The 14,585-nt window shown below is 31.0% G+C and overlaps 1 protein-coding gene across 1 annotated transcript; it reads right to left on the bottom strand.

Moving 5' to 3' along the window:
- Positions 1-4,487: 4,487 nt before the first annotated feature.
- LOC139484324 (uncharacterized) lies at positions 4,488-14,236 on the bottom strand. The gene is made up of 8 exons (XM_071268061.1): positions 13,708-14,236; positions 12,112-12,294; positions 11,212-11,304; positions 10,519-10,667; positions 7,226-7,876; positions 6,330-6,528; positions 5,856-5,978; positions 4,488-5,530 (listed from the first exon to the last, which is right to left on the bottom strand). Exons 1-8 carry the CDS (start codon positions 14,234-14,236, stop codon positions 4,743-4,745), a joined length of 2,715 nt encoding a protein of 904 aa, XP_071124162.1. The 3' UTR covers positions 4,488-4,742.
- Positions 14,237-14,585: the final 349 nt, after the last annotated feature.

The following is a 14,585-nucleotide window of genomic DNA, read 5'->3' as shown; positions in this document are numbered from 1 at the left end:
GATAATGTTTATATCCTGTCCATTTCTTGCAAGCATTGAATTGATTTTATAAAATTGTTTATTCGCAAAATGTAATGACTTCGTTTCGAAGTGGACATTTTGTCACATTTATTTCTTTTTTTCAATATTTTAGAGTAAGAATGTTGAGTTGAAGATATATATAGGGACGTGCCATTTTGGTTATTTTGAACCATTCAGGAATCAATATCTTATTAATCCCTCTTAAAATAGTATGTTTCTTTGCTTAAGGTGGTATAGGTGTCTAAAATAAAAATGATAGATTTTTCCAAAACTTTGCACAGTTGATCCCTACAAGGTATATAGTGAAAATATAAAAAAAAAATGGGGGGTCACCGGCCATATAAGAAAATTACGTGAACTTTAAAAAACCATAAATTTCGGCTTATTTTGTATAGATATATAGGGAAATTAGTCACCTTCTATGCTTCAAGTCATATTTTCATTAAAAAACAAATGATAGAAATTTGATATATTTTAGAGATGAAGTGCTGATACCATAAGCTTTAAAAAAACACGAAAAAAAATATAGGTCACCGTGCATATAAGAAAGAAAAATATCATTTTATTTCGGTTTCCATGGAAACTTTACTGATATTTCTTGAAAATATTCAATTAAGGGATAGTTACAGGCTCAAATGATGGAATTTTATTAATGTTTTATCAGTTATGTGAAGGTGCAAGAGTATAGACTTTAAAAAACACTAATAACAAACGGTTGCCATGGAAACAAATGAAACAATAACATTTAAGTTGGTAATTTTGTCCCTATATTAACATGTAAAATGAAAATACTCAATTGAAAATGCCGTTACATCAGGCCTGGAAGGATTTTTTTTAAGGAGTTCTAAAAAACAATAAAATTAATGAACTATCGAAGAAATATATCTGTATTAATGCTTTGTTAAGGGGGGTGGGGTGGGGGTCAGAGGGGTCCTGATTCCGAAATCCTGGGCTTAAAAACATGAAATCCCGAGGTCCCGAATTCAAAGAAATTTAAATCCTAAAATTCGAAAAAAAATCCCGGATCCCGAAAGGATCAATCCCGAAATTCTGAGTTTAAAAACACCCGATCCCAAAGTCGCGAAAAGGGTCATGCCCCCTGTTGTTTCTATGTAAACAAAAAAATATAAAAACCAGAAAACGCGATTCTATGAAATTTGATGATTTTCTGCATTAGATTTTTTTGGTTTAGTTGAAAAATTTATATATATCAGCTGCTTTATTTTTCGTATAAATTGTTATATTTCGGCCCTATATAACTGATTATGCCACATGGATTTGGCTCATTGTTGAATGCTAATTATGACCTTTATTGATAACCTCTATGAGAGTTGTCTATATGACAGGATTTTTTTCCTTTATTTGAATATACTTAGTTATCCGTAGGCCGTTGAGCTCAGGAAACTAAAAAACAAAGACTGACTTTTGTCACAGAGGTCTTGGGTTTGAGTCCATGGGGAGAAATCGATTTTGAATGTAGAATTGCTTACATGGTGGATAGTTGTCTCATTGGCAATCATTCCACAACTCCTTATTTTCACATTTTTCTGCAAGGTTCCCAATTCAGCATTGTGTAGAATCATGCTCTCTGGTTACATATTCTAATTGAAAATCATACCACATCTTATTATATATATACTGCACAATAATAGAAATGATGGTTCAAATTTAAATACAGGCTTCAGATGTATCAAATTGTTAAAATAAAACAAATTGACTATTTTGTTCGCCATAAATGAAAACAAATATGGGTATAAATACTAGTTTTTATGATTATGCGATCACAGATCAATTTTGTTATGTCGAACATTTACATTTAGATGCACTGGTATATTTCCAGGTATAGGTTCTATATCTATGTTGTATATTTGTGTTGCTTGGTTGCTGTCTCATCAAGCTATTCCAATATGTCCTGTAACTTATATTTCTAAGTGTAAATTACTGCACATATATTTGTGTGAAGGTTGAAAACTGACAGGTTGTGTTATATACAACCAGAGCAGACAAATTATGTATTATTTGGACTAAAGTGTTTTTTGTTGAGCCTGCGACTTTTGTGGCAGAAAGCATGCCATAGGGGTAGTGATCCAAAGACCGCAGCGGCATAAGATAACTTCTTAAAAGCTTTATATCTAAATTTTTAGAAGGTGGATACTTCATACTTTGTATATAGATACTCCAGTCTTCATGATTTTAAGTTTCCGTCTGTCCATTGTCCTTGACCTCATTTTCATGGTTCAGTGACTACTTGAAAAAAAGTTATGATATTTGTAATGTTAATTACTTTTATTGTGAGTAACTATATTTGGAATATGCGTAGCTTTGCAAGGTCCTCATGTCTGTCACATAGTTTTCACTTGACCTCGACCTCATTTCATGGATCTGTGAACAAGGTTAAGTTTTATTGGTCAAGTCCATATCTCAGATACATTATCAAATAGGTCTAGTACTATTTCCGGTCTATGGAAAAACTGTAAGGTGTACATGAATAAATGAAAGGTGTTATCTGACCTTGACCTCAATTTCATGGTTCAATGGTTATAGTTCAGTTTTTGTGTTTTGGTCTGGGTTTTTTTATACTGCAATAGATTAACTATATTTGTTGTATGGAATGTTTGTAATATGTACTGTCATTCTCACAGGTTGTATTTGACCTTGGCCTCATTTTCATGTTTCATTGCTGAGTGTTAAGTTTTTGTGTTTTTTGGTCTGTTTTTTCTTAAACAGTAAAGCAATAGGTCAACTTTATTTGTTGTATGAAGGATTTTAAGCTGTACATGTATGCCTGGTGGGATTCATCTGACCTTGACTTGTGTGTCTGCACTCTTGTTTTAAAGAATTAAGAAAATATAGAATAAGGCAAAAAGAATGATAATTTCTTTTTTATTGTCAGTACTATAAACACAGGTGTAGTCCAACACAAATATGACCAAGTAGACAACAGACTGTTAGTACTCAATGTTATAACTACAAACATAAAAATGAAAAATGTATATGGTTCTGTAGCATTTTTTATGAATTAAACATTATAAAAATGCTACAAGTAAGTTGTCAATGTTGGATAAAGCATGTAAATGTCATATTACATTAAAAAATTTACCAAGCCCAAACAAAAAGACTAGTAGCTGAAAAATTAAACACCTGCATATAATTCCAATTTACAGGAGAAAGAACTGACAATGATGATTCAATGTATTAACAGTTAAAGTTGGAATAAGTTATTTCTTAAAAGGTCGTGTGAGAATTAAATTTGTTTTAATTATCCTGTACCGAGACTGAAAGTCACTGTATGTAGTGCTATTATATTCTTTATCATTTATAACCAAAAAAAAAATCCTTAAAAATTCATGTTTGTGTATAGAATAAACAAAATTATCTATTTATGTACCAGTATACATTTTCTCCAGCCAGTTAAATATTTTAAACAGCATCAAATACATGTTATAGAAATCTACTTAACACATTTCACAATATTTTAAAAATAAGTTTTATAATCATTTTAACAATACAGACCTGGACATATATAGGCCAAATGAAATAATTGATATCAACATTCTACAATGCCAATGGACAGGCAATTAATTACAGGCAAAATTAGATAAAAATATTATATACACAGTCTTATATAACTATCCATAGTACATATATTGTCCTATATATAACCAAATAATTGATGTAGGCCAAGCAAAAGAATTATCTCATATCCACTGTCTTATATCATCATATCTGCCTCGTCATGCAAGTATTTAGTATTTATGACTGATGTAGGCAAAGTAAAAAAAACTCGACATACACTTTTTTTTTATCAATCTTCTCTAACATTGTGTTACATAAACAAATAACTAAGAGAAAAAAAAAATCATATCTAATCTGTCTTTTATCATCATCATCTCTTAGTAATGCAGTCCAATTAAAAAAAATTCATATCCCCTGTCTTATAAAATCATATCGAACATTGTCATACATGTACTAATATTTGATGTAGGCCAAGTAAAAAAACTTCACATATGCATTCATTCATTGTCATATCTAACATTATGATACATATACTAATATTTGATGTAGGCCAAGTAAAAAACTCCACATATGCATTCATTCATTGTCATATCTTAACATTATGATACATTTACTAATATTTGATGTAGGCCAAGTAAAAAACTCCACATATGCATTCATTCATTGTCATATCTTACATTATGATACATGTACTAATATTTGATGTAGGCCAAGTAAAAAACTCCACATATGCATTCATTCATTGTCATATCTAACATTATGATACATGTACTAATATTTGATGTAGGCCAAGTAAAAAACTCCACATATGCATTCATTCATTGTCATATCTAACATTATGATACATGTACTAATATTTGATGTAGGCCAAGTAAAAAACTTCACATATGCATTCATTCATTGTCATATCTAACATTATGATACATGTAGTAATATTTGATTTAGGCCAAGTAAAAAACTCCACATATGCATTCATTCATTGTCATATCTAACATTATGATACATGTAGTAATATTTGATGTAGGCCAAGTAAACAACCCCACATATGCATTCATTCATTGTCATATCTAACATTATGATACATGTACTAATATTTGATGTAGGCCAAGTAAAGAATTCTACATTCAAATTCATACATTGTTATATCAAAAATTCTCATTTACATGTATGTCTGTACTAAAAGTTGATGTAGGCCAAGTAAAAATTCATTGTTTTTCAAAGTAATCAAATATTCTTTGTAATATTTTCTTGTTTTTTGTCACTCTGACATCTCCTGTTTTAACTGACTTTTCTGACAGTAATGCTATTAGCCCCATTTTACCACCTCTATCTATAGACATTTTCAAATGGCATAATTTCAGATTTGATTTAGCTGCTTTCAGTGCCATAGCTTTTGAAATTACTTTTTCCTTTATTACTTTGGAATATGTTTTCAAATTGCACAACTGCAAGTGGTACTGGTCAGGATAGTTTGGTGAAAAAGCTAAATCATCAAGGTAATTTGAAATATTTCCCTTGTCAGTTATTAGTTTAAGCAATAATCTTGCATCATGGACAGCATTATGTGACTCATACTCTTGTCCTAGTAAGTTATTAACTAAAAAAGACTGACTGTATGATGCTAAACCAGGAACAACCTGTTTAAACAAATTCAAAGAATCTATAAAACAAGATATTTGGGAAGAAAAATCATTCCACATATTTAGAGAGCACAATGTATTAAATAAAACATGGCAATCAAATCTCTTAATGTTATGTCCTATTAATATAGGTTTGTCTTTAAATTCGGATATATAACTTAAAAAGTCAGTCAATCCTTCATGGGGTAGTTTGTACGGAACCAATGAACCATTGTGATACATCTTATTACCAACTACAGTTAATCCAGTAATTCTAGAGGCTTCTGCTGATATAGGCTGGTTAGGGAAAATATAACGACTGAATATTCTGTCTACATTGCAAGCTGCAATTTGAGTAATATCTGAATATCTACCTGAAAAAAAAAAAATTAGAATAAGAAACAGTTTTTAATTTCAGATTTTCTTTTAAAGCATTAAAATTCATTCATCATAAGTTATAAAACTGCAATATTAAGTTATGAATATATAATCAAATGTAAGAAGTTCTAGTTCTACGTTGAAAAACCTATTTACTCAAAACTATATTTTAAAATGACTGATTTTCATTAAAAGGTAATCTTGACATATCATTTAACAAAACAATGTTGACCTACATATAAGCATAAAGAATGCATATGACTAATGAGAATATCTCCTTTTAGTCAGGCCAGTGATATGATTTCTGGGCTTTCTACTTACTGAGACCAGTCGTCTCCAAATCAAAAACCACTAATGGTGCATCAGTAGTTACAACTTGGTGGCTATCATCTGGCATATCTGGTATATTTTCTATGTCTTCTTTCTTCTGATCAATCTGTAAACCTAAATTTTAAAAGCAAATTTCATACTATAAAGGTATATTGATTTTAAAAGAATCAGATTTTTTTCAAAATGCTTCTTTCTTCATACTCTTATCACCAGAATGTTAGGTATGTATTTCACATGTGGCATGCAAATGACCCTGTAGTTAAATGTTTTCATATCTTTCAGGTCAAGGCCTTTCATAGCAGACTGTAATGTTTGAGTTTTTCTCATTGTTGAAGGTCATAGATTGTTAATAATTGCCTATATCAACATGGCTTTAACTTTGGTTGATAGTTGTCACCTTGGTGCAAATAAAAAAATGTAAATATTCCAACATTTTTATATGTGTTGAAATCTTTCTTAAATTACCGATTGAACTTTGGTATGTTGTTCCTTCCTTCGTTTCAGACAATACTGTTCTTTTAGCTCTTTTCTTTTTCAAAAATATTCTCTTCTTCTTCCATTCCTTACTTTGGGTCTTTGCTTTCTTCTTCGATCTCTGCAGGTTAAGCTTTGAACCCCTTCGTATTGTCTCATTTCCTGGTGATAGTCCTATAGATGTATTTAACTGAAATTAAAGAAAGGTAATCCATACTCACATCATATATATGTGTCAATATAAGTACAAGACACCAAACAGAATATTTTGTTTCTTGTCCATATGATTACTTTATACTACTTACAAAATTATTATATAGTGTATACATGAATACGGTTTAGATAATGTGCACATTATAAAGCATCATATGATGGGCTGACTGCTTATAATGTTGTGTGAACTATATTGGTAATTAATTTTAATGATGCCTTAGCTGTACTTGATATGGCTTTTTTTTCTAAACTTGATATTTGAAAAAGTTCTGTAATTTGTATAGATCTTGACAAATTTTATCATTATTCAGAAAAAATAATTATTGTATGGAGATATTTAGGTTCAGTTGACAATTTCAGTCCAGCCAACAAATCTGTGTGGATCTTGTTAATTATGTTTATTTGTTGAAAAAGTAAGTATTTCAAGGGCAATAACTTTTATAATTGAAAATTCCTCCATTTTAACATAATTTAAGATAATATTGGTTGAACTATTTTTATTAACCAAAGGTACTCTCTATCAACTTTAATTTAGGTTTAGTTTCCTCAAAGATGATGAAAAGGGTTAAGATGAAAAAAAATTAAAGGCATCAACTCCTGTAAGAAGATATCTTCAAATGAAGGTCATGTGTGCTAGAACTAAATGTAATACAGGATTTAAATAATTCTATTACCTCTGAAATGTAATGATATCCCTCGTTCTTTTGCAGTACAGCAGAGCTGACTCTGTAGTTAAGGCTGGAAGATGAGGAAAAATGCTTAGTTTTTGGAGCTTTTAAAGCTATTATATTGTTAACGCTCTCATTTGCCTGTGAAGACCCTAATTGGGATAATTTGTCCGACTGTGGTACCATCTGCTGTATAAATAGCTTTTCTAGGTCTGATTTAAGTGATGCGGAAGATAAATCTTTTCCATAAGGAAGGTTTGAGTGGACATAGTTGTGTTTGTTTTTCAAATATCCACACCAATTTTCTGTGCAGTATTGGTGGTCACCATACATATGGTTGACTGTGGCATGAAAACCTTTTTCAATTCCTTCAGGATTACCAATATTCTGTTCCAATACATATGACACATTCTTAACTATTGATTCTGCAACCATCCCTGACAACTCTCTATGCTTTGACTTTAAATCATTTACTTTTTTTATTATATTGTGTTTTATATGGTTTTTGTCACTGATTTTGACCATTGAGGAACTTGGCATTAATACTTTTGCCCTGTCAAAGCCAGTAGAGTCGTCATCACCTACAACCTGTGAAATTACTATGTCTTTGTCATCCAGTCCTTTTAGCATTTCTACCACCATATCTGGCTCCATACCCTAAGAAAAAAATTGCAAGAAGGTATACCAGAAATTGTCTCTCTTGTATATATTTATTCAAACAAGAGAAAACAACCTATGGACAAGTAATATGAAGAAATGTATCCATAATCTGGGTTTCTTATGTTTAAAATCTTTTAATGTACCTATTACATCTATGTTTGCCCAAATAAAACAAATTCATGACCAAATTTTTCAAGAACAGAATTCATATATTACAGAATCATCAAAATCATCATTTTTTTCAAAATTTTTGTTTTTCAAATAAACGGGCAAACTATGTTGACCAATTGAATATGTTGAAAGATAGGGCACCTTTTGCAAAACTATAAGGCTAAGTGCAAACCAGATGCTCCGCAGGGCGCAGCTTTATACGACCGCAGAGGTTGAACCCTGAACGGTTGGGGCAAGTATGGACACAACATCCAAGCTGGATTCAGCTCTAAATTTGGATTGTGATTAAATAATTGACACAGCATAGGTTTCGGACACAGAATGAATGTGGTCTAATAAACTTAAAATATTTTTTTTGCCTTTGAGCAATTCACTATGCTGTTGAATATAAATCCTCTCAAAAAAATGTTTTTATTTATGAAATCTGAAATGAGAAAAAAATTTAACCCCCCCTTTTTTTCACATCCCCCTTTCCCTTTTTCCAAAACTGATCTCAATTCAAATTTCTGTGCAATTGAAGATTTCTTGCTATTGCGCAATACTGTGCAATTGAAAATTTCTTGCTATTGCACAATACTGTGCAATTGAAGATTCTTGCTATTGCTGAATACTGTGCAATTGAAAATTTCTTGCTATTGCACAATACTTAATATAATAATTTTGGATCCTGATTTGAACCAACTTGAAAACTGGGCCCATAATCAAATATAAGTACATGTTTAGATTCAGCATATCAAAAAAGCCCAAGAATTCAATTTTTGTTAAAATCAAACTTAGTTTAATTTTGGACCCTTTGGACTTTAATGTAGACCAATTTGAAAATGGGACTAAAAATTAAGAATCTACATACACAGTTAAATTTGGCATATCAAAGAACCCCAATTATTCAATTTTTGATGAAATCAAGCAAAGTTTAATTTTGGACCCTGATTTGGACCAACTTGAAAACTGGGCCAATAATCAAAAATCTAAGTACATTTTTATATTCAGTATATCAAAGAACTCCAAGGATTCAATTTTTGTTAAAATCAAACTTAGTTTAATTTTGGACCCTTTGGACCTTAATGTAGACCAATTTGAAAACAGGACCAAAAATTAAGAATTTACATACACAGTTAGATTCTGCATACCAAAGAAAACCCAATTATTCAATTTTTGATGAAATCAAACAAAGTTCAATTTTGGACCCTTTGGGCCCCTTATTCCTAAACTTTTGGGACCAAAACTCCAAAAATCAAACCAAACCTTGTGTTTAAATTTCATAGATTTCTATTCACTTATACTAAAGTTATGGTGCGAAAACCAAGAATAATGCTTACTTGGGCCCCTTTTTGGCCCCTAATTCCTAAACTGTTCAGACCTCAACTCCCAAAATCAATCCCAACCTTCCTTTTGTGGTCATAAACTTTGTGTTTAAATTTCATTGATTTCTATTTACTTATACTTAAGTTATTGTGCGAAAACCAAGAATAATGCTTATTTTGGCCCTTTTTTGGCCCATAATTTCTAACTGTTTGAACTAAAACTACCAAAATCAATCCCAACCTTCCTTTTGTGGTCATAAACCTTGTGTCAAAATTTTATAGATTTCTATTCACTTAAACTAAAGTTATAGTGTGAAAACCAAGAAAATGCTTATTTGGGCCCTTTTTGGTCCCTAATTCCTAAAATGTTGGGACCAAAACTCCCAGAATCAATCCCAACCTTCCTTTTGTGCTCATAAACCTTGTGTTAAAATTTCATAGATTTCTATTCACTTTTACTAAAGTAAGAGTGCGAAAACTAAAAGTATTCGGACGACGACGACGCAAACGTGATACCAATATACGACCAAAAAATTTCAATTTTTGCTGTCGTATAAAAATCTTGAAATTGAAAGAGGTAGATACATGAAAGTTAACAGAGAAGAAAGATTGTGCAAATTTCATGGTTAAAAAAGTGCCCAATGATATGCTACATGTATGTAGTATTGTTTAATTGCTGCATCATTACTATTTGTATACTAGTTGTATGGGCTGTTGCCAATTATTGTAATTGAGTTTGTGCCAATAAAATATTTGTATATATTTATTGGTATAATTAACTAGGGAAAATTAAAAGTGAGTTATCTCCCTTTGAACAGAATTCTATTTTAAATAATTAATAAGTATTTCATCAAAAATTCAATTATTATGAAAGGGCTTTAACTGAACAAGGAGAAAAGCTAAAATCAGGAAAATAAAATTTGACCTTTATTCTTAAGCTCTATGAAACTTACAACTTCTATAAAAAGATGACAATCCCTATATATATATAATTCAAAATACACATCTGAGCTTGTGAATGACAGTACTTCTAATTTTGATGTGTACAATGTCTGTATTTTTTATAATTTATTTCAAAGTCATAATTTTGCAATTCTTCTGAAAACTTAATTCTGAACATCAGTGTTATATAATGATATTTGTTTTGTATTTTTGGGAGACTACCTTAGCAGATCCACTCCAATTTTTTCTACATTGATGTATCCTTGGAATCATCTCCTTCGATTTGGCCTTTTCACATATTTTACAGGAGGAAATTCTTAACCGATGATCCACCACTTTTCCTGTTTTCGTCCCTATCAAAGTTGAAACACCTGTAAATAGTTAAAAAAAAATCTCCATGTGTATAAACTTATTTTTGTAAACAGGGAAGTCGTTGTTAGAACAACAGTAATCCCTCTTTGTCATAAATGCAAACCAATGTAATGTTATCGCAACCAAGTCAAGGTTCATTTATGTGATTCAGAATTAAGTGTACTTTCATTTTCACTCAACTAGTATGGATAATGGTTAGAAGACCAGCTAAATCCCTATCTGCTGTGTTGAAAAATTATATAGGTGGCCTTGGGCTGTATTTGCTCTTTAGTCCTGTTGTTGTCTACATGATGCTTTTCCCATTTTAAATCTCAATTTTATGTTCGACAAACAAAATTTTGTCTATGAAATTTCCTATGGACACATATTTTTTAAATTATATATTAATTAGCTAAGTTATTGATAATTATGAAATCCAAAATCCAGGTCAGTGGAATATTTATAGATGTAGAATCTCAATTGACTTCATTTTGTACATAATTCAATAGAAATAGTTTATGAGTATTTGTACAAGGAGGATATTACTTGTCAAACCATATATACCTGACAAACTATTGTAGGATCTACCAGAACCTTTCTTCTGCCAGCATGTGTCGGTTGATACAGATATACCTGTTTGTGTGTCACCATTTTCCTCTGCACGAAAATACATATATTGAAATCATGATAATTAAGAGAGAAAGTTTTTTTTTTCCTATAGCTAAGATATATAGTGGTTATATGATCACTGTTTGTACTATAGTATAATTAACAGTCACTTCCAAATTAGACAACTAACATGACTATGAGAATAACAGTACCGTAGTAAAAGATAAATAAATATTTATTAAAGAATTTTGTGAACAATAATATGAAAGGTTTTAAATAATGTACTGCTGAAATAGAAAATAATGAAATTAAAGTAGCAATATTTTATAACACTTAACTCATAAAAATAGTAAAATTTCTGAACCATGTCATGACTGAAGGAATATGGACAATAATATTCAATAATAGTTTAGAAATATGATATGGCAATAATAATTCTACTGCATACTAAATATCATAGACCTACAATTAAGGGTTCCCTGTAAAATGAACTTTAATATGTAAGATATGCAAAAGTTTCAAAGTCAATGGACCATGCCCAAACACTCTCCATGGAAAAAAAATGTAAAGGCTTCTTAATCATGTGAATAATTAAATTTAAACACTGGTTAACGTTCCATTTTGAAAAATCTAATGACCTTTGTCTGAATTCACTTCAAAGTCTGTATAAGATGTAAAAATGCTGAAGTTCCTTTTTTTTTTTTTCATCAATTTTCATATTAAAATTATAATACATATAGGTGAACTTTTTTAAGTATTCAATTTTAAATTCAAGTAAATCTTAAAATAAGTAACAATTCAACACAGATGTCCAGTTTAACAGAAGCTTGTATCTGGCTAATTTAAATGTTAAACCTGTAAATGACTGGTTTATTTCTTCTTGTAAGTATCTTTCCTCAGATATTTCTGCTTGTGCTTCTATAGCAGCTCCAGTTTCATTTTCTCTCTCTTTTAATGCCTTGAAATCTATGCTATGTATGTTGAGTACAGACAAAAAGTTGCTCAACTGTGTTCCTCCGATGCCGGAATGTATCATACCTGGATATTTTGAAATATATAATGAATTACATGTATCATGATTATGAGAACTTTATATGTAATCGACACATTTCAACTTTTAGTTGCACTTAAAAAACATAAACCCACTTTTTTCATTCATATTAAATTCAGCATAGTGAACATGTATGTATTTGCCTGCCCCAAGTCAGAAGCCTGTAATTCAATCATTATTGTTTTTTTTATGTGTTACATATTTGTTTTTCGTTCATTTTTGAAATAAATAAGGCTGTTACTTTTATCGTTTGAATTGTTTTACATTGACATTTCAGGGCCTTTATAGCTGACTATGCAGTATAGGCTTTGCTCATTGTTGAAGGCTGTACAGTTACCTGTAATTGTTAATATCTGTGTCATTTTGGTCTCTTGTGGAGAGTTGTCTTATTGGCAATCATACCACATCTTTTTTTTTATATTCAAACATACCCATGAAATTATGGCATATAATACACATGTATAAAAAAAATTGGGATCTCTTAGACATTAGGATGTATATTGAATCCATGAAGAATCATCACACTGGCAAACCGCCCCATTTTTTTAACTTGCACCACTTTCTGAATTGACCAAATTAGATTTACCAAATGGCCTCACTTGTGAAAAAGAATTGAAAATGGTTTGTTTAACTTGCACCATTTATGAAAAGGGTAAAAATCACTCTGAAATAAGGTCTGTCAACTCGCCCCACTTGTGAGAAATAGATTAATCCTGATGAATTAAGTATTGTCAACTCGCCCTACTTGATTAAAAAGATGCAATCCTGTTGTATATTTATCATGTTCCCATCCCACTAGTTAATAAAATTAATATCTATGAAAACATTAGATAAATAAATATTGACTCTGTCATGTCTGTGGTTAAAGTTTGTATTTGTATTTTATATTTGTATAATATAATGTTACTTATATATGGACGTAGCTGGTCTTCCAGTAAACATGGTAAATATTACATGCAATCTGCAGTAAACGTTCCTCAACTTCATAAATTAGGCGAGATACTGGGTTCTGTGAAGGGATGTCATCATTGCTCAACATACCACATCTTCTTATATTTAATTTGTAGTTCTTTTCTTTTTGTTGAAATAAAGCATAAAGAAGTGACTATCAGTATTTATTTGACTTGAATGCCAACAAAAGTTGGAGAGTTAGCAGCCATCATCACATGAAAATTATATACATCATGTACATCTAGCATTTGCCTTTTTCATTAAGTTGGACAAGTTGGCCGAAGGAACATTGACATGATTGACAGGATTTAAGTTAACACGTTTCACAAGTGGGACGATTTGTTCTGCTCAATGAATATCATTACAATTAAAACCTGGTAACGGGAACTGATGTCCCTTGGCCTTACTGTTATAAACATAAAATTAAACATTTTTAAATGCATGTTAACCTGTAGCTATTTTAGTGTTGACATCAAATACACCTATGCCTCTCTTGTTTTCACCAGGGTAATGCGTCTTCCCTAATTTAATTTTGTTTAAACGACCACATATTGGTCTATGGCAGACAATATACAAAATTCCTGAAACGCCATAGCATCTAACACCCCTGGCATCGTGCAAATGAAGGGGTTTGTTACACCCGATACAGCTTTTCAGCTGACTAGCCAAATACTCTAATTCACACAGGAATCTACAATGGTCTAGGGGGACAAGATCAGATGGAATATATTCATTAAATAAATCATCTCTGTCATGTTCGTGATAGCTTTTGTTGGTTTCAGGAGAATATTTGGTTAATGTAGATGATGTTTGCAGTGATGATGAAATAAAATAAGGGTGGTCTTCTAAAACTATGTCTGAGACAGAGAACTTCTTTGGTTGTGTTTTAACTTTTCGTCTACTTTCAATAAAGTTATGTATTCTTTCTACAGGTTTCTTAGTTGAAAAGCGCCCTTTAACACTCCTAATGGTAGGCATTTCTAGGAGGCAGACGACATATAAAGATATTACGATAGTCGCATTAAACATGAAATTATACCTTTTTCTTCTTCTGTCGACGGATCAACACGACTGTTTGAGGATTCGTTCTGTGTATGTGATTTATGTGAAACTGCCTCATAGTACACCAAAATGCTGCTCATGTTCTATATTTTCTGAGCAGCAAGTTAGTTATTGTAAAAAGCAGTTCACCGTTGAGCAATGTAAACATCTCCACGTCTTTTGTTGTGTCCATTTTTGCATTTCCGTGCATGCCGGAAGTGATCACTGCCAAATGTTATTATAAAAAGATGTGTATTTGAATTTTTTTCAATAAAAAAAGTGAACC

Source organism: Mytilus edulis, chromosome 8, assembly GCF_963676685.1.
Source record: "Mytilus edulis chromosome 8, xbMytEdul2.2, whole genome shotgun sequence".
Lineage (NCBI taxonomy): Eukaryota > Metazoa > Mollusca > Bivalvia > Mytilida > Mytilidae > Mytilus > Mytilus edulis.
The sequence above is the reverse complement of the archived record's forward strand: the minus strand, read 5'-3'. Positions and strand labels throughout refer to the sequence as shown.

What these genes read in the sequence shown, in the direction of transcription:
- LOC139484324 (XM_071268061.1), bottom strand. Translation starts at nt 14,236, where the DNA reads ATGCCTACCATTAGGAGTGTTAAAGGGCGCTTTTCAACTAAGAAACCT. An exon ending in AATAAACCAGTCATTTACAG is followed by an intron (nt 11,305 to 12,111) that starts GTTTAACATTTA and finishes ATTTTCGTGCAG; the next exon opens with AGGAAAATGGTGACACACAA. An exon ending in TTTGGAGACGACTGGTCTCA is followed by an intron (nt 5,531 to 5,855) that starts GTAAGTAGAAAG and finishes TTTTTTTTTCAG; the next exon opens with GTAGATATTCAGATATTACT.